General features: G+C 32.6%; 1 protein-coding gene across 6 annotated transcripts; it reads right to left on the bottom strand.

Annotated features, from left to right (window-relative positions):
• Window positions 1-893: 893 nt before the first annotated feature.
• On the bottom strand, window positions 894-19,033 carry LOC126715522 (uncharacterized). Of its 6 annotated transcripts, XM_050416156.1 has the most exons (4): window positions 18,756-18,994; window positions 1,643-1,797; window positions 1,383-1,495; window positions 894-1,213 (listed from the first exon to the last, which is right to left on the bottom strand). In XM_050416156.1, exons 1-4 carry the CDS (start codon window positions 18,760-18,762, stop codon window positions 1,057-1,059), a joined length of 432 nt encoding a protein of 143 aa, XP_050272113.1. In that variant the 5' UTR covers window positions 18,763-18,994; the 3' UTR covers window positions 894-1,056. The 6 variants fall into 6 exon arrangements, with proteins under 6 accessions (XP_050272113.1, XP_050272115.1, XP_050272111.1 ...); XM_050416158.1 differs by lacking the exon at window positions 1,643-1,797 and having other exon boundaries at window positions 1,383-1,492; window positions 18,601-18,999; XM_050416154.1 differs by lacking the exon at window positions 18,756-18,994 and having other exon boundaries at window positions 1,643-2,066.
• Between the last annotated feature and the right edge of the window lie 269 nt (window positions 19,034-19,302).

Raw genomic sequence — 19,302 nt, forward strand, 5'->3', positions numbered from 1 at the left:
CATTACTTAATAAAATAAATAGTACTACCTATTTTGAAAATCTAACATTGAATTATATATTTTTTACGTTCTTAATACACATGTCAAATTTTGTCAATCGAATATTATTTACTATGTGATCTATAAATTTATATTTTATACATAATTTTAAACTACAAAAACTTTTAATTTAAACAATTTATTGATGACATAGATTTTTTTTTTTTTTTTTTTTTTTGAGGAGCAGATGACATAGATGATATTAATTTTAATTTTCTATAAATTTTGCCAGCATGTGGAATATAAAAAGAAGACATAATCTAATGGTAAATTTGTCAAAATTTATCTCCAATAAAAAGATATTGAGTAAAGTTGTAATCTTAAATTACAACTACTATTGTAACTAAACATGTTTTACTTAATTGGATCTTTTGGCAGCATAGAACTTGTTCCAAAAATTAAAGGTTGGATTTATAGACAAATTTATCAAAAGTGAATCAATTGATTTACACCTGACACCAGACACCTCTAAGTTAAAAATATGTTCAAGACCCTTACGGTCCAACTATCTACCTTAAAAAAAAAAAAAAAAAAAAAAAAAAAAAAAAAAGGAAGAAGAAGAAGAAGCTACTTGCATGTTCAATTGATCGACACATTTTGGAAAGCATGTTCAAATCCCGCTTCCAACTATCCAATTATAAAAATAAAAAATAAAAACAAAAATGTTGACACCCACTTTATAATTCAAAACCATATATCATTATGTAAATTGTAAGGTACTAAGGTACTTGCATGCTACAACAAAAACAAAAACTACTAGAGGTGAGAGATTTTTAGTATCATTGTTCAGTTTTCAGTGTGAGATTTTTAGTATCATTGTTCAGTTTTCAATGTTATAATGTTATAAAAATATATGTTAAAAGTGTTATTTTATATTTAACACCAGCACCAAACACCCCCAAGTATCCATAATTCTGTTTCAAACAACAGGGCAAAACACTAAAAATTATTCAGCTACATGTTTACCAAGCAATCTTATGTCACATTCATTCAAAAAGAACAAAATTAAGGGCTATCTCACATGCAAACAGCGCATTTGCCTTCTACCGAGACATTCCAGCTAAATTTGGCCCAATTTAACAGCTTTGAGCCACTCTTCTTTGACCCATACAACTCTCCATCTCTCTGCAACTCCTCCACACACCTCAAGCAGCCTTTGCTGATACTGTTGTCCCTATAAAATTAAATCGACCATAAAAACATATAAATATACATAACTATGAAGATTGAAAATGAAATTTAAAATTTTAGTTTTCTGGCGCATGTTAGTAAGAACCATAATAGTTTAGCTAACGTGCGCCTGCTAACGTGCGCCTGCTTTTAAAAGAAAAAAAAATCCTGACCTTTTGTTGTTGGATTTTCTTCGTGGTCTCAGTTTCAGCCTTTCATCTAATCTCTCCCTAGCCTCTTTAGCTACTCCTCCCAATTCCACATCCTTATACGCTTGGTGTTCCTGCTTTTGGATCAAATTTAAACAAAATTATTAAAACATTAAAAACAAAAAAAACAAAAAAAAAAAAACATATTTATATGTGGAATAGACAATAATAGAGAAAAAAGAGATTGAGATTTGAGAAGGGTATGTATGAAAGTATGTAAGTACCATTAAAGAAAAAGTGGTATGATGGGTTTCATTGTTGGTAGGGTATAAAGAAAGACAGGACCGCCTTGTTCCTCCATTGGCAGCCAAATTTACTGATTCCGGGCCCCCTGCAACGCTCTGATGGAACCGTCTCCTTCGGGCACATTCGACACCGGGTAGCATTCCAGCCATTGATTTACAACAATAACAACAACAACAATAACCCGAGCTCTCTAAAACAAGAAAAGTTTTTTTTTTTTTTTGCTTGCAAATATTTGTGTGTGAAAGAGAAATATACCCAGATGGAAAAAGATGAAAACTTGGGTAGTGAAAGAAAGTGTTGTGTACTGTATTCAACGACTATGACTGAAAACGGAAGAAAGCTAAATAGATACCCTTTAAAAAAGGAAGGAGATAAGAAGGAAGCAAGGAAAGTTCAGTGAAGTAGTCAAAAACTGTGGGCTAACCAAAACATAATTAAAGATAATACAATATAAAAATAGGTAGGCAAAAAGATGTGGTTTTACTTTTACCACCTCCAACGTCACTGCTCCTTAAAGAAACTTCCTGGAAACTCAAAAACTGCGAGCCAGCAGTAGCGTGACTGGCCAAACCCTCCAACCTTTTTCTTTTTCTTTTTCTTTTTTTTTTTCTTTTTTTTTTTTTTTTAATTTTTGGCCTAAGGTTGGTAAAGAAAGACTAAAGACTCACCAATCACTTACATTAATAATAGAAAAATTCTAAGACCATGAAAAATTGAATAATTTGTGTTGTTACTTTTCACGTGGTATATTGTGAATATAATTTGTATTGTTACTTTTCACGTGGTATATTATGAATGGTGAAAAAAAGTGATGGACTAATATATGAGTAACAATCAGTCAATCATAGTCTAATACATAAAATAGTTGTAACAAAAATTGGGACAATTTATTTCGTACTAGAATTACTCATATTAATATATGGGAAGATTCTAATTCACATGCTCTTTGTGCGCACATACGGGATGAAATCATGGCTTCTTGATTTCAATTCAATTTTTTATTTGTGTAAAAGTGTGTATATTAGTGACTATGTAATAGATGCTACTCTTAAAGGTTCACATTAGTATGTTTATTAATAGAAAAATTGGTAGAATTTACACAATTTTGTCTAAAAATAACCCACATTAACTGTCTAAATTTGACATTGTTTATTTTTATTTAGTTGTTTATTCTTTCTTTTCGTTTCTTAAGATTAAATGAAATAAGTGAATGGTGGTTGTCATGTATAAAGAAAGAGAAACAATTTTAAAAATTAAGAAAAATTGATATTTTAATGAAATATAGTATAAAGTAGATAATCTGATGTAGGATGTTTTAAAAAGTTTGTATGTAAAATAGAAAAAGTAGATGTTTATACTAAAATAGATAGGAATTGTTGCACAAGCTGATGCGAATACTCCTAAATTTTAATATAGAAAAAAAAATTAACAGATGATCTAAGTACATTTATTTAAGACATATTTTTCAAAAAATATATTTATGAAAAAAGAAAAAAATTTTACAGCTTTTTACATTTTTTATGAAAGAGGCATCAATTTTTTTAAAATGGTTCATTTATAAATGTCCTAAGCTAATTGAAACTTGTAAGGGCCGGGTTTGAGTCCCTAGCCCAGATGATGGATGGACCTAGGCTCAAAAAGCCCAAAACAATGAATTTGTAGATAGTGAGTTGGAAAACTGGGTTAAAATGAGTTGGATCGCGAATAAAGTGGGCTCAGTTGACAAGAACAGAGAAATAGATTGAATTAAATTAGAGAAAATCGTCCTAGCATAGTCCGAGGAGATCAGTTTTTATATAATCACTACAAGTTTGATTACAAAGTTAGTTCTTGATTGCTACAATGTTTCTCTTGTGGTTTTCCAATCCCCTATCCATGGAGGATCTTCTACATTATATAGTTCCCTTTGGATGGTCTTGATCCTACACTTGTTGATCATTTGAGCCACTATTTGAGTGCTTGTCTTATCAAACACCTTTTCTGGCCTTCTGTGAGTTGTGGTAGTCAAGACAATACTATTTAGGGGTCTTCTCCACATAAATATGGTCAAAAAGTTAACTGCAGGGCATTCAATGCGGTGGCAACAGTAGCTTATCCTTAGATATTTCCTAGCTCCCCTTTTTCCAGTATGTTCATAATGCATGTCTTTCTCAATGGAATTTCCTAGAAGGTCACTCTGAGTGATAGAATACGTTTGATTTGTGTTTCGTTTATCCGAGGAGACAATCCTCCTCGAACCACCTTCCCCAACCTTTTCACTTATATGTTACTTATGAGACTCTGAACTTAACACCCTTACTATTGTTTATTTGTCATCGGACCAATCAACGTCCTCGGCCAAAATCCAAGACCCAATATACAATTTTGGGCCCCTATCCCTACAAAACTCACCAATCACTTACACCCCTTTTATTATCTATTAATCACAATATGTTTGCTAGACATATTGTTTTACTATCCAACATATTATACATTTGTAGAGCTTGTTGCCAAGTTTATTTTTTTATTGCTTACTGATTACTGATAAATAATCTTATGTTGGAACTTCTGCTTGATGATTGGAGGACTCTATTGAAGAAATTCCATAAATCAACTGTCCAACATATTTTCAAGGAGGCAAACCAATGTGCTAATGCATTGGCTAAGTTTGGAGTCACCCTATCTTCTGACTATGTTAATTTTGTTAACTCACCAACTATGGTGGAGGACTTGCTAACTTTTAACAAGGCCGAGCTTTATTGTAATAGACTTATTCGTAATTAATTTATATCAACGTTGGTATACCAAAAAAAAAAAAAAAATCACAATATGTCATATTTGTTGTGGAAACTAATTTGGAATAAATTCAGCAAAAAGCTTCTGTAATTTTAAACTAAAAATTCCTTGATTTTGCAAAATAATCATTTCAGTCAAAAATGTATTATTGAGTGTTTGGTTGTAATTAAATATTTGAAGCCACGGTGTAGTGATCAGGGTTTTGATTGGGAGATAGATCTTAGGTTCGAAGCTTTGAGTGCGACGATGTGATCTTTGTTTAATTTTAGATTTATTATTGCCCTATACTGCTTGAAATCAATGGTGTTTTTAGGTGGAGTAAAAGTCAGATCATGGCTCAGGCTATCTTGCTCTTATTATTAAGGCCCCCTCAGCATTAGTTTCTTAATGAGTAAGCAACTATGGTCACACCCAAAGAGGACCACCATAACTAATTGCGCCACTCACAAATTATTTTTTTAATTCAAAAAAAAAAAAAAAAACCTAAAGTATTGTTTGTTTTTGAATTAATTAAAATACAACTAAATTTGGGTACAATTTCTACTAAAAAAATTATCTTAGTTTCATGTTTTGAATTTTTAATTATTAAATTGCATGTTTTTTACGCTCTTAATAATTTTAACAATTTTCCTACTATGATCTTCATTTTTCTTTTTGGGTCTTCGGGCCTTTGATTTTTCTTTCCATATATTCGGCCCACCCACTTTAGGCTTGCTTCAAGGTAGTTATTGTAGATTCTAGGGAGTTGTCACGAAGCCAGAAAATGAGGCTTGAACAAGAACAAAGAAGCCCAAACATTGCACAAAATCAAGAAATTGGTTGGAAGCCACCCTAACTTAGATTGTGTTTGGGATTAGAGTTTAAAGTCAGCTTATTTTACTATTTAGCTTATTTTTGCTATTATTCAGCTTATTTTTGCTATTATTTATTAGTCTCATTATACTTTTTGATATTATTCATGGATTCTACTATACTATTTTAGGTAATTTTTACCTTTATTTATAGTACTTTTAGCAAAAAATTATCAGTTTTAGCTAAATAAACTGTTCCCAAACAAACTTAATATTAATCAAGTAAAAAGTTTGCGTTTAGTATTAATCAAGCTTATATGTAAAGTTATAAACTTAAACTTACAACCTATTTTGGCTTAAATCTCTCAACACATATCCAATACTATATAATATATATATATATATATATATATGTATTGTTTTTTTTTTAAACCAAATGAGTAAATGAATCCCAAAGGAACACTTTTATTGTTGTTGATAGAGAGTCGAGATGAAAGTGGCAGTAACAATTGATGAGGGTTTAAGAAATGAGAAATAAAAAGCCGACTTTGGCCCGTTGTGTAGGTTCAAAAAACTTAGGCCTGCTACCAATTGATTTAGCTAGCCAATAGGCCCCAATGGGCCTCCAATAGGCGCAATTAAAAGTATTCAATAGACCTTCAAAGAATCTCTAAAAATATTGGGTATAACAGGAAATTTGGAATTTCTTTTTTTTGACAGGAAAAGATAGGAGTATATTAAAAAAACTGAAGGATTACAAAGTGCGCACTAGGGGTGGCTCCCACTGACCAGCCCCCATCAGTCAAGACAGCCAAAAGGAAAAAAAACTATAAAGTATACAAGAGTCACAAAAAGTGAGGGTAGCACACTCAGGAGCTCAGTTCGTAGGCATGCTACGAGTTAACCTTTGGTAATCTTCCCATAACGTTTCTGCACTTTTAAGTATTGCATGCGGTGGGGTTTGAGACGCTTCAAAATAAAGCCTGTTCCACGCGTTTCAGATGGACCATGCCACCATGGCCCACATCTCAAGCTCTTTTTGGGACAACTTTTCCTTCAAAGTTTGGGCTAAGTTAAAGAATGTCCTAACCGAGGAGTCACACTTCTGCAGTTTTCCTTTGACAAGTGCCCAGACATTTCGCGTTAGAGGGCACTGTCAAAGGAGGTGGAGAACCGTCTCATCACTTGAACCACAAACTGCACACTTAGGGTCAATGGGTACTCTCCGACCGGTAGGGGCGTAGCCAGGAATTTGAACATGGGGGGGCCAATTCGAAGGCCGAAATCGATGACGATGAGTATCATTACTGTATAGATAGTTTATATTTTTAAGTTGATACAGACTTTTTTTGAAACAAACTCGTCGGATTTCATCTTGTTTGTTGATAGGGAATTCACATATTTGTTTACGTGATCCTAGATCACGATCTATCTCTTCAGATTGAATTCTTAAACATTTGGAGGGGTATTCATTAGGCATTGAAATATCAACATTTGTTTCTACAGCCACGGTGTCCTAATTTTTGAATTGCTAACATCTTTTTTCTTAAAGAATGCATCAATTGTTTTTCATTTGCTCATAATTCTTTTAGTTTTAAGAATATGACTCAAAATTAACCAAAAAATAACTTTAAAAAAATAAAATTTTAATTAGAAATTTTTAAGAAATTTTTACTTAGTTATATGAATGTTATTCATACTCAAGAAAAAAAAATTTCCACTATAATTTAAACAGTCAACCCATTTTTAATACGACTTTAATTAATAATAATCCCTCAAACAAAAACAAAAACAAAAATAATTTAATTAATTTGTCTTTTATAATGTATTGGTTAATTTAATTATATAGTTTTAATTATTGTTGTTTAGCGTAACAATAAATGAAGTCGGCCAACAGCTCAGGAAATTTTTCCAGGGTATTCCTTACACAGTCTAATAAAAAAAGAAATTTATATATTGATGCCAACAACAACCAACAAACACGCAAATTCATATTTGAACGAAGATTTTCTAAGTTAAAGTTAATACAAATCCGCTTAGAAGATGAAGATGAATCTTTCACAAAAAATAAATCTTAGGCACATGGTTTCTTTATCAAATATTTATCAATAATAACTAGCAAAATAATAAACAATAAATTATAAATTTATTTGAAATATTAATAAAATTATTAATTATTTTTATTTAATTGTTTAATTATTTTTGTTTACTAACCACTAGTAACCTAGCTCACACCTCACTGTTGGTTTTGCACAATGTAAAAAATACAAGTACACTATATCATCCACCTGATTCAACCCACTGTCTAACATTTTTTATTTTTTTATTTTTGTCTTTTAATAATGTGTTGTTCTGGGTGCTGCTTTTAAGTACAGAAATACACAATTACATATTTGCATTACATATATACACTTACACAAAAAGCCAATTTAGCCAAAAGAGAACTAGAGGAAAGGCTAAGTCTAAGTCAGAGCAAAGAAAAAGAGAGACAAGGCAGAGCAGAGATGAGATAAAAGAAAAAGAGAGAGAGCACGGCGCTCTCAGTGAGGCTCAGAGCAGAGATGAGACAAAGAAAAAGAGACAGAACTGAAATACCTTGATGTTGCCTGAGGTTCTTATCCCGATCTCGCCGTCGCGGTGTCGCCAATCTCCGATCTGCGAAAGGGAATCTCTGATCTCGCCGTCGACTGCTCTGGGTGTGGCTGTTGCAACGTTGCTGAGTCGCTTTTGCAGAGGACCTGAGGTTTCCGTTGCCGTTGGTTGTTGTCGTTGAGCTGTTCTGGTTTTTTTTTTTTTTTTTGATAAATGGTTTTGCTTTACTTGATGAATTTGTTGCTTATGCTCTGGTTTCTTTAGGTTAGGTTGTAATCGCGTATATTGGGTTTTGGTTTCTTATTTTTTATTTTATTTTATTTTTGAGATTCCGTAGGTTTGCTACGCTTTACCTTGTTTTTTTTTGTTCTTTTGATTGGGTTCCTAATATGTTGTTTAAGAGTGATGATGAGCTCTTTTTCCATGGTGGGCTTGTCCTGTTACATTTTTTTTTTTTTTAGATTTTAGTTCAAAATTTTTATTTGGGCTTTTTTTTTTTTTCACTTGAAAGTAGAACAAATGAATTTTTTTTTCTTTCTTTCTGAGGGTGTTAAAGCTGGGGCTGGGTTAGGAGGATAGTTGAGAAGTGGGTAGGGGGGCCGGCTGTCCAATGTTGAGGGGGCCCATTTATTTTTTCTTCATGGTCTAATGAAAAAAAAAAAAAATTTGCAGGGGCCACGGCCCCCCCAAGCCTCTACGTGGCTCCGCCCCTGCCGACGGGCTAAGTTTGCTTAAGTGGGTAGGATGTCTGAGCTAGCCTGCCACACGAAGTTTCGCACTTTAGGAGGAATAGATAACTTCCATAGCTGGTTCCAAACGGGCTTGTCTTCTTACACCCTGGAGTGTTCGTCGTTCCCTATTTGATTCATCCGAAGTGCTACTTGATACACAGTTCACACCAAAAACGTTTGGGCCTTATTTTCATTCCATATTAGTGTATCTCGACCCTCCAAACTCCCCAGACGAACCCGTAGAACTTCATCTCCTGACGGTGGTTGAAACCAAGCATTGACCTTCCCCCTCTCCCACTGTTTAGTTTGTGGGTTTATAAATTCCGCCACCCTCAACGTCAGGTCTACACCATCATGGAAGGTCAGGGTGTGAGTGAGGTAGCTACTTATGAGTCTAAATACCAATCGAGCACCCGTCGCCAATTTTCCATATGGAACCGACCCTAATCAGCTCCCTAGCATTGAGGAGACTACGCCACACGTAAGAGGGGTTGCTCCCATGAATGAACATATGGGGAAGTACCTTGCTTTATACACTCGATAGAACGAGTGTGTCCCATGGAGGAGCCTCCACGCCTGCTTGGCCAACATTGCAAGATTAAATGCATGGATATCACGAAAGCCCATCCCACCTCTATTTTTAGGAGTGCATAGTTTGCCCCAGTTGATCCAGTGAATTTTCCTCTTATTCCAGGTCTGCCCCCACCAATACTTAGCTAACATTGAGTTCATCCCGTCGCACACAGCTCTAGGGATTTTGAAGATGCTCATCGAGTACATAGGTATTGCCTGGGCCACTGTCTTGATAAGGACTTCTCTCCTAGCCTTTGAGATATTAATTTCCTTCCACCCCATCACCCTTTTAGAGACCCTTCCCTGGAGATCCTTGAAGGTACTAACTTTTGATCTACCCCCCATCATGGGTAAACCTAGATATTTTTTGCAATTAGTCATTACCTGTGCCCCAAACATAGTCCGAATATTTTCTTGCACCTCTCGATGTGTGTTTCTGCTAAAGAACAACGTAGTCTTTTGGTGATTAATAACCTACCCCAAAGCCTTTTCATACTGGGTGAGCGTTACTGTTCACATTACTATTCAGCTGAAATTACAATACTTTCAACCCAAAAAATTAGCTTGCTTATAAGTTATTTTGCTACAGTACTTTCAGCAATAAGTTTTTAGTTTTCAGCAAAATAAACAATATCCAAACAAACTTTTAGATTAAATAAGTGTGCATTAAAACAAATTAATATCTTAGTGTGATGATAAAAAACAATTATAAGAGCAACTGCATCGCAAAAATTTTTCCATTTTGCACGTCTAAAACCTACTTTTTCTATTTTATACTCTCATTTTTACAAAATACCTACATCAATTTGTCTATTATACATATTTATTCAAATAAAATATTCATTTCTTTAACACTGTCATCTCTCTCACAGACCCGACACAACCCACACAACTACCATCACAGCCACCATCTCTCTCAAGATCAACGCCTCCGGCCTCCACTATGCAACAAGATCGACACCGGCATCCAAAAAAAAAAAAAAAAAAAAAGAAGTAAAAAAACAAACCCACTGACCCACACCCATAATCCACACCGGTATCACATCGGAATCCACACAACCCACCGATCCACACCCACAATCACTATCACGGAAGCCTCAAGCTCAACCAAAAAACTAGAAAAACCAACCCAACAGAATAAAAAAAATGGATCAAAACCCACTTATCAAGATCAAACTGAAACCCACTAATCAACCCTACTCAACCCGAAAACAACAAGAAACAAAGGAAGAAAGACGAAGAAAGAGAGAGCGGTGGCCAATAACAACTTGTCACTTAAAATTTGTTGTAAAAATATTGTGGATATAACATTTCTAATATATATTTGGAAGTTGAGTCGTTAACAAATTTAAATTGCTCAATCCAAACAAATCTCTAAAATTATAATTTTGGAATTTTCTTAAATTCGAGTACACATTTTTAATATTTCTTGTAAGGGATGATAGGCCTAGTAATATATATTAGGCCGAGAGCCCGATCTGAGGACGCCTAGTAGTCCAAGGATGGTTAAACGCTGTCATGGAAGTTAGTGAATGAAGAGATGGGGTCTGGTCACAAGAGTCTAGGAAAGTGGTCTGAAGAGGATTACCTCCTTGGCTAAGCAAAGCAGAGGCCTGAAGGTATGGTTTGCCATCCAGGGCAACGTTCCAGGAGATTCTATTGATAATGAAGGTACAAGACAAAGGGGAACTATGAAATATCTAAGAGAAAGCTGCTACTACAGCATTGAATGCTTTGTAGCTAACTCTCTGGTTATATTAATGAGGAAGTGATATCTGAACAGAAATTTTCAGTCTTACAGCTACTCCCAAAGACTTCAAGAAGGTGCTGATAAGACAATGATCAACACCAATAATTCGGTCTACACGTCGAGGGTGGAGATGAAATAAGAAAAGAGTATAAAAGAAAAAGAATACCCCGAGAGAGAGGGGGGAGAAAAATATTGTAACAACAAGAATGAGGTTTGCAATCATATTCAAGGGATATATACAAGAATTGATCTCCTCAAATTATGCCAAAGACTTTTTTCTTTGAATTAAACTATTTTATCTTTGCTTCCTTGTCATCTAGGCCAACTTTAGTTGCTGCATGATTCATTAGGGCCTAGTTTTTAAATTCATTCTCTATAAATTCATTGTATTGGGCTCTTTGGATAGAATTCCTGAAATCCTTTAGGCTGAGGAACCAAATCCTGCCCTTACATTTCTTATTGATCTATTAATTTAGATAGTCCCGTCATGAGCTCATTATCCATAGGGAATAGTGTTTGTGGGTGTATGTTGGTTACAAAAAAAAATAAATAAATAAAAAATTGAGTCCAAAGAAAACTATTTTTAATTCATAGAAAAAGTATAACTTATTTTTTAGAGATTGTTATCCGTTAACTTTTTTTTAAAAAACAACTCTATCACATAGTATGCTAAATAAGGAAAGTTAGAAGATTGTATTTTAATTTTTAACTCATATAAGGTCACTACTAAACGTAAGAAAATGAGATAATTTTATAAAGGCGAAAAATTCATTTTAGTTCCTACATTTTCATGTGATTCTCACTTTAGTCCCTAACTTTTTTTCCACCGATTTTAGTCTTTATTCTGGAAAACACGTCTCGTTTTTGTCCTTGAAGTTACATCAGAGAAGAAATTGCACAGCTGGCAAACGGAATAAATTAAAAATATCAAAATAATGCCCACAAATGCCACATCATTTTTTAAAAACAAAAAAATTAATTTATAAATTTTAACTAAATGAAAAAAAGGAAAAAACTGAAATAAAAATAAAAACCCAGAAAATTAAGAAAATTCAAAAACCAAAAAAAGAACAAGAACAAACCCAAAAAACCCAAAGAATACAAACCCAGAAAATTAAACTCTAAGCACCCAAAATTTTCAAAACCCAAAGAATACAAACCCAGAAAATTAACACAAACCCAGAAATTTTTATTTTTATTTCAGCTACAGCTTCCAACGCTTTTTTGCTTGTAATCTCCTCTGGTTTCGTACGGTTCTTCCCACACATCATCAACAACACAACCACACAGATTAACAACGCCACAAACCCTCCCACGCTTCCTCCAATTATCTTTATCAGTTTTGTACACTTCGACGATGACAACACCGTCTTGTTTGGCGGCGAAGGAGGTGTACTAGCTGGACCTTGACTCTGACAAAAATAATTAGTAATATTTTTAATCTGTTCTCTGCACAGATTTACGTTACCCGAAAACGACGACGTATTGAAACGAACCAAAGCTGGAGTTAATGGGATCTCACCGGAGAGATTGTTATTGGACACATTAAAGAATCGGAGACTAGTTTGGTTAAACGGAGGAAAAGTGAACTTGTCAAGTTATTGTCCTCCAAATACAGTGTGTACAGTCGCCGAAGTCTGAGGAGTGATGGCGGGATCTGACAGGAGATCTGGTTTCCGGCGAGGACGACGATTTTTAAGCGGTGGAGATTGGAGATTGAGTCAGGAAAGTTGCCGGAGAAGTTGTTGAAGTTGAGGAAGAGAGATTTGAGGTTGAGGAGGCCAGAGAGGTATGGGATTTGGGCGGAGAGAGAGTTTCCTTTAAGGCTGAGGACTCTGAGTTGGTCTAATTGGTTTTTGAATTTTCTTACTTTTCTGGGATTTTAATTTTATTTCAGGTTTTTTCCTTTTTTTTATTTAGTTAAATTTATAAATTAATTTTTTGTTTTTAAAAAATGACGTGGCATTTGTGGGTATTATTTTAATATTTTTAATTTATTCCGTTTGTAAGTTGTGCAATTTCCATCTTTGATGTAACGTCAGGGACAAAAACAAGACGTGTTTTTCAGAATAGGGACTAAAATCGGTGGAAAAAAAAGTTAAGGATCAAAGTGGGAATCGCATGAAAATATAGGGACTAAAATGAGTTTTTCGCCTTTTATAAAAAAACACTTTTTGGAAAATGAATGATTTTTTGGAAAACACTAACGTCAAAACTTAGTTTGAGAACAACTAATGCACAGGAAATTAAAGAAAGTTATAGGAGAAACATGTGTTAAAATTAAAATCAATTGAGTTTGAAATATATATTTGGTAGTGGAGTCCTGAACAAATTTAAATAGCTCAATCCAAACAAATCTCTAAAATTATAGTCTTGGACATATTTTTTTTTGGTGAGTGACTCAGAAGGCAGAGTCATGGCAGCTATGAGCAGAAGATTTCTAGCACCCCTGGCAGCATTGGAGATCGAAGCAAAGATCATGGAGGCAGCAACAATTTTTGCATGGGAAATGGGTTTCAGAGAAGTGATTTTTGAGATGGATTCTCTGCTTCTTTGCAGGTCTCTCTTGGGCACATCAGAACCTCCCTCCTCCATTGAGACCATTATATCTAGTATTTTATCTATAGTTCAAAATTTCAATTTTTTTCAGTTTCTCTCATGTAAAAAGGCAAGGCAATAGGCTTGCCCATATTTTAGCGCAATTTGTGAAACAGATTGGTGACTTTCAAGTTTGGTTGGAGGAAACTCCCAACCTCATTGAGTCCACGTGTACTTAGGATGTAACCAGTTCAAATTCTGATTAATAAGAGAAGAAATGTCTTCCCATCCCCCAAAAAAAAAAAAAAAAGTCATTTTGATGGGTATTGCAATATTTTTAGGACAGCTTTCACTATTTTCATAAAGGAAGATTTAAAGTAAGGTTAAGGTACTGTTTGGTTGTGTTTGTGTAAAACAGTTCTTGAAAATTGTTGTCAAATGATAAAATGTATCGAGAATATGTTTACACATAGCACACTTTGTTATTTCCTCCATTTTCTTGTGTAATGACAAGTCTATGAAAGTCTGATCTTACATCATTTAAGTCTAAATGACATGATACTAAATTTTGTATGGATAATTATATGGACACAACACATAAAATTCTCATGAAAATTTTCACAACCATGACTTAGTGGCGGCTATAGAAATTGTTTTCAAGGTGATTATTAAGAAATTTAAATTATACAAAATTTAATAAGAAAATAACTTCATATAAAAATAAAAATAAAAAAACACGCAAATATGAAATACATAAAGTTTACAATTTTCTTCTACGAATTTTTATTATTATTTTGAAATCATTGCATAATAGTCTAATTATCAAAATGCTGCAAGCTATATTTCTTTCAAATTTTTTTGTTAAATAAAATTTTTCCTGGACTTTTTCTTTTGTTATGTAAAGACCTAATATATTATTAAAGGAACCAAAGTTTAAGGATATAGTTTGGCTACAAACTTAATTGTAGCCCAAGGCTACAAGTCTACTACTCTAACTAAAAAAATTAACATGGCTACATATTTTGAAAATCTAACAATTAAATTGCATGTTTTTTATATTTTTAAAACACAAGTCAAATTTCATACCAATTAGATATTATTTACTATTCAATCCATAAACTTATTTTTTATATATAATTTTAGGCGATAAAAACTTGAAATAAAAAATTTTGATTAATAACATATCTATTGATCTTTGATTTTCTTAAAATTCTGCAAGTATGGAGAATATAAGAAGAAAATGTGATCCAATAATGGATTTGTCAAAATTCACATCCAATAAAAAAAATTAAGTGGAGTTGCAGCTTTAGTCTACAATCAAGTTTGTTGTCAAACTTTGTCCAAAGTGTAATTATGTTGGACTTAAAAAAATTTAGAGTGGTCACAATTTTTTTTAAGGATAAAAAAATCATAAATTTTTTAAAATTTATATATAGTAATTTTTTTTCCAAGTTAAGGTGGTCCTGTGACCATCCTAAACCTAATGTGGAGCGGCCGTTGAACTATGTTGCCTTTAAACACCTTAATTTGTTTTAAATATGGTGTACAACTGTCCGTGTTCCTTTTTTTTTTTTTTTTTTTAATGACTAAGAATGATAATATATAGGGGAACAAGGAATGGTTCTAGTCCATCTCAATCTTCAGGAGAAAAAACGCAAGAATGAAGTACACAATTTTTTTTTTTTTTTTTTTTTTTTTGTTTTGTGAACTAGGTACAAAAGTTTTAATAAAATTTTGTCAAATTCTCCCCATGAGTTGCTTAGTTAGTTTGAAGTTCAATTCACTTGTTATTTACTAATCATTTGCTTTTAGGGATTAAAGGGTCGATTTATGGGGAAAAATAGGGTTCCTTAGGAGATAGTTGTACCCATATTATGAGGGAATTGGTCCAAATCTATATTGCTGTCATGAAGTTTGCTATGAAAAAAAAAAATTAAAAAGGTCTGGTCTATTGGCACGGATCTTAGTTCAATATGAAGTGGGACTCCGTTTGGTCTATAGGCACCGATCTTGGTTCAAGAAGGCATTCATGTCATTAGTTTGATAAGTTCTTTTATTCTTATTATTGTTTCTTTTGGTAAAAGTGTATTTTTTTAACTTTAAAACAGTCCTTTAAGCTCGGTAATAAGTAGATTGAGATTCAGTGCAATTGCAATTCTCTCACAAAAAATTTTACCACACCCACTTTTTAATTATCTTTAATTTTATTTTATTCGATAGTTAAGCTTGAAAGTTGTTTTTTTCAACTCTCAATCTTAACAAGTCAATGCTATTGCATTAGGTGCACATGTGCAATACCTAACCTTATCTCAATATGTAATAAGCATGCCCTTAACTTAGTTTGAAAATATAACCTCAAATTGAGACTACATAAATTCTAGGCTTGAAATCGCATGAATGTTGTTGGATTTTCAACTTATAAAATAGCGTGTTATTAGTCCTCTTATTCCATAATTTCATTTACATAAAATGAAAAATTAATAGATGCCCTAAGGTCATTGATTTAGAAAATATTATTAGAAACTTTAATGGGAAATGAAAAGAGTAACTAACTTTTTTAACAATTTTTTATATTTTCCATGAAAATGGTATTAAAACAATAACTCAGTGAGTATGATGACTCAAGCTTTGGTCATCTGCTCCAAAATGCAAGAGGTCTTTAGCTTGCAAGATATGCAAAGAACTTAAGTCATGATTTTGTATGGATTTAAGATGAACTTGAATTTTTGAGTGATAGCTTGAAAAAAGATAGAGAGTTATGAAAAAAGATAGAGAGTTATGCAACTGATAGTTATCCATTTAATAAAATCTCAATTTTTACCCGTAAAAAAAATGAATGGTATTAAAACTTTTTTAAAATAGTTCATTAACAAATATCTTAAAGACATATATTAACCAAACCCTTAAATAAAAGAGGGGCATTGACTTTTTATATAACGGTTTTGTTTGTATTAGCATGTTTAAAATTGTTAGTTTTCTATTCCATTTTGATATGTCTCAAAATAAAAACCTATTTGAAAAGTTAATAAATGAAATTCCTAACATATCATTTTTTTTATTTAAAAAGTTAATACCCCTCTTTCATTTCATTAGAATTGATAGAATTGAAAAACCTCTTTGAAAAGTTAATAAATGAAATTCCTAACATATCATTTATTTTATTTAAAAAGTTAATACCCCTCTTACATTTCATTAGAATTGATAGAATTGAACTTAAAGATCATAGTTTTGAAATTTTCTATTTCATTAAAATTAAACTTAAAGATGATAGCTTTGAAATTTTCTATATTTTTATTTAAAAGACAATACATTAAATACTATTTCCTTAAAAAAATTAAATTTTCTAAAAAGCTTCCTTACTTCTTCATTTTAAGATTTTGCCATAATTGCTTCTTATTTTTAGGAAGCACGGTTCATACCCCAAAACCTTTAGGAGTATGAGCATACCACCACACACCTTTGGTGTGATGGTCACTCCACAAATATAAGTGCTTGTAAGGTATGGGGGGCAAGGGTCGGGATTCAAATTTCCAAGAAAGAGTTTCACACATATATACACTTAGATTAAGTTAGAGTAAAAATTCTATCTTGTATATAAAAAAAAAGGAGTATGAACATTTATTATTTTATCATTTTTCCAGTAAAATGTTTCTAAAGTAAATTGATTATAGCTAAGGACAAAGTTTAGCTACAACATTAGATGTAGTCTAAGTCTACAACCTTACGTAATAAAACAAATAGTACCATATATTTTGAAAATCTAACATTGAATTATATGTTTTTTACGCTCTTAATATACATATCAAATTTTTTGTCAATCGAATATTATTTACTATGTGATCCATAAGCTTATATTTTATGCATAATTTTAAACTACAAAAACTTGCAATTTAAACAATTTATTGATGATATGGATATTAATTTTTAATTTTCTATAAATTTTGTTAGCATGAGAAATATAAGAAGAAGACATAATCTAATGGTAAATTTGTTAAAATTTATCTCCAATAAAAAGATATTGAGTAAAGTTGTAATCTTAAACTACAACTATTTTTGTAGCTAAACATGTTTTACTTAATTGGATCTTTTGGCAGCATAGAACTTGTACCCAAAAAAAAAATGTTGGATTTATTGACAAATTTATCAAAAGTGAATCAATTGATTGACACCTGACACCAGACACCTCTAAGTTAAAAATATGTTCAAGGCCCTCACAGTCCAACTATCTACCTTTAAAAAAAAAAAAAAAAAAAAGAAGCAAAATAGTTCAATTGATCGACACATTTTGAAAAGCATGTTCAAATCCCGCTTCCAACTATCCAATTATAAAAATAAAAATGTTGACACCCACTTTATAATTCAAAACCATATATCATTACGTAATTGTAAGGTACTTGCATGCTCCAACAAAAACTACGGGAGGTGAGAGATTTTTAGTATTGATTGTCAGTTTTCAGTGTTATAAAATTAAATGTTTGAGTGTTATAAAAATATATGTCAAAAATGTTATTGTTATTTAACACCAGCACCAAACACCCCAAGTATACATAATTCAGCTACATGTTTACCAAGCAATCTTATGTCACATTAATTCAAAAAGAACAAAATTAAGGGCTATCTCACATGCAAACAGCGCATTTGCCTTCTACCCAGACATTCCAGCTAAATTTGGCCCAATTTAACAGCTTTGAGCCACTCTTCTTTGACCCATACAACTCTCCATCCCTGCAACTCCTCCACACACCTCAAGCAGCCTTTGCTGATACTGTTATCCCTATAAAATTAAATCGACCATAAAAACATATAAATATACATAACTATGAAGATTGAAAATGAAGTTTAAAATTTTAGTTTTCTGGCGCATGTTAGCAAGAACCATAATAGTTTAGCTAACGTGCGCCTTGAATTAAAAAAAAAAAAAAAAAAAAAAAATCCTTACCTTTTGTTGTCGGATTTTCTTCGTGGTCTCAGTTTCAGCCTTTCATCTAATCGCTCCCTGGCCTCTTTAGCTACTCCTACCAATTCCACAGCCTCATAGGCTTGGTGTTCCTGCTTTTGGATCAAATTTAAACAAAATTATTAAAACATTAAAAACAAAAATAGACATATTTATACGTGGAATAGACAATAATAGAGAAAAAAGAGATTGAGATTGGAGAAGGGTATGTATGAAAGTATGTAAGTACCATTAAAGAAAAAGTGGTATGATGGGTTTCATTGTTGGTAGGGTATAAAGAAAGACAGGACCGCCTTGTTCCTCCATTGGCAGCCAAAGTTACTGATTCCGGGCCCCCTGCAACGCTCTGATGGAACCGTCTCCTTCGGGCACATTCAACACCAGGTAGCATTCTAGCAATTGATTTACAACAATAACAACAACAACCCGAGCTCTCTAAAACAAGAAAAGTTTTTTTTTTTTTTTTGCTTGCAAATATTTGTGTGTGAAAGAGAAATATACACAGATGAAAAAAGATGAAAACTTGGGAAGTGAAAGAAAGTGTTGTGTACTGTATTCAACGCCTATGACTGAAAACGGAAGAAAGCTAAATAGATACCCTCTTAAAAAAGGAAGGAGATAAGAAGGAAGCAAGGAAAGTTCAGTGAAGTAGTCCAAAGCTGTGGGCTAACCAAAACATAATTAAAGATAATCCAATATAAAAATAGGTAGGCAAAAAGATGGTGGTTTTACTTTTACCTCCTCCAACGTCATTGCTCCTTCTTGAAACTCAAAATGACAAAAACTGTGAGCCAGCCAGTAGCGTGACTGACCAAACCCTCCAACTCTTTTTTTAATTTTTTTTTTAAATAATATTATAAATACAAATTATTTTATAACATTTTTACAAAATGTTGATATGATTAATTTTTTATTTTATTTTATTTAACTT

This window comes from Quercus robur, chromosome 2, assembly GCF_932294415.1.
Source record: "Quercus robur chromosome 2, dhQueRobu3.1, whole genome shotgun sequence".
Lineage (NCBI taxonomy): Eukaryota > Viridiplantae > Streptophyta > Magnoliopsida > Fagales > Fagaceae > Quercus > Quercus robur.

What these genes read in the sequence shown, in the direction of transcription:
- LOC126715522 (XM_050416154.1), bottom strand. Translation starts at nt 1,813, where the DNA reads ATGGCTGGAATGCTACCCGGTGTCGAATGTGCCCGAAGGAGACGGTTC. An exon ending in ATACCACTTTTTCTTTAATG is followed by an intron (nt 1,496 to 1,642) that starts GTACTTACATAC and finishes TTGATCCAAAAG; the next exon opens with CAGGAACACCAAGCGTATAA. An exon ending in AGAAAATCCAACAACAAAAG is followed by an intron (nt 1,214 to 1,382) that starts GTCAGGATTTTT and finishes TTAATTTTATAG; the next exon opens with GGACAACAGTATCAGCAAAG.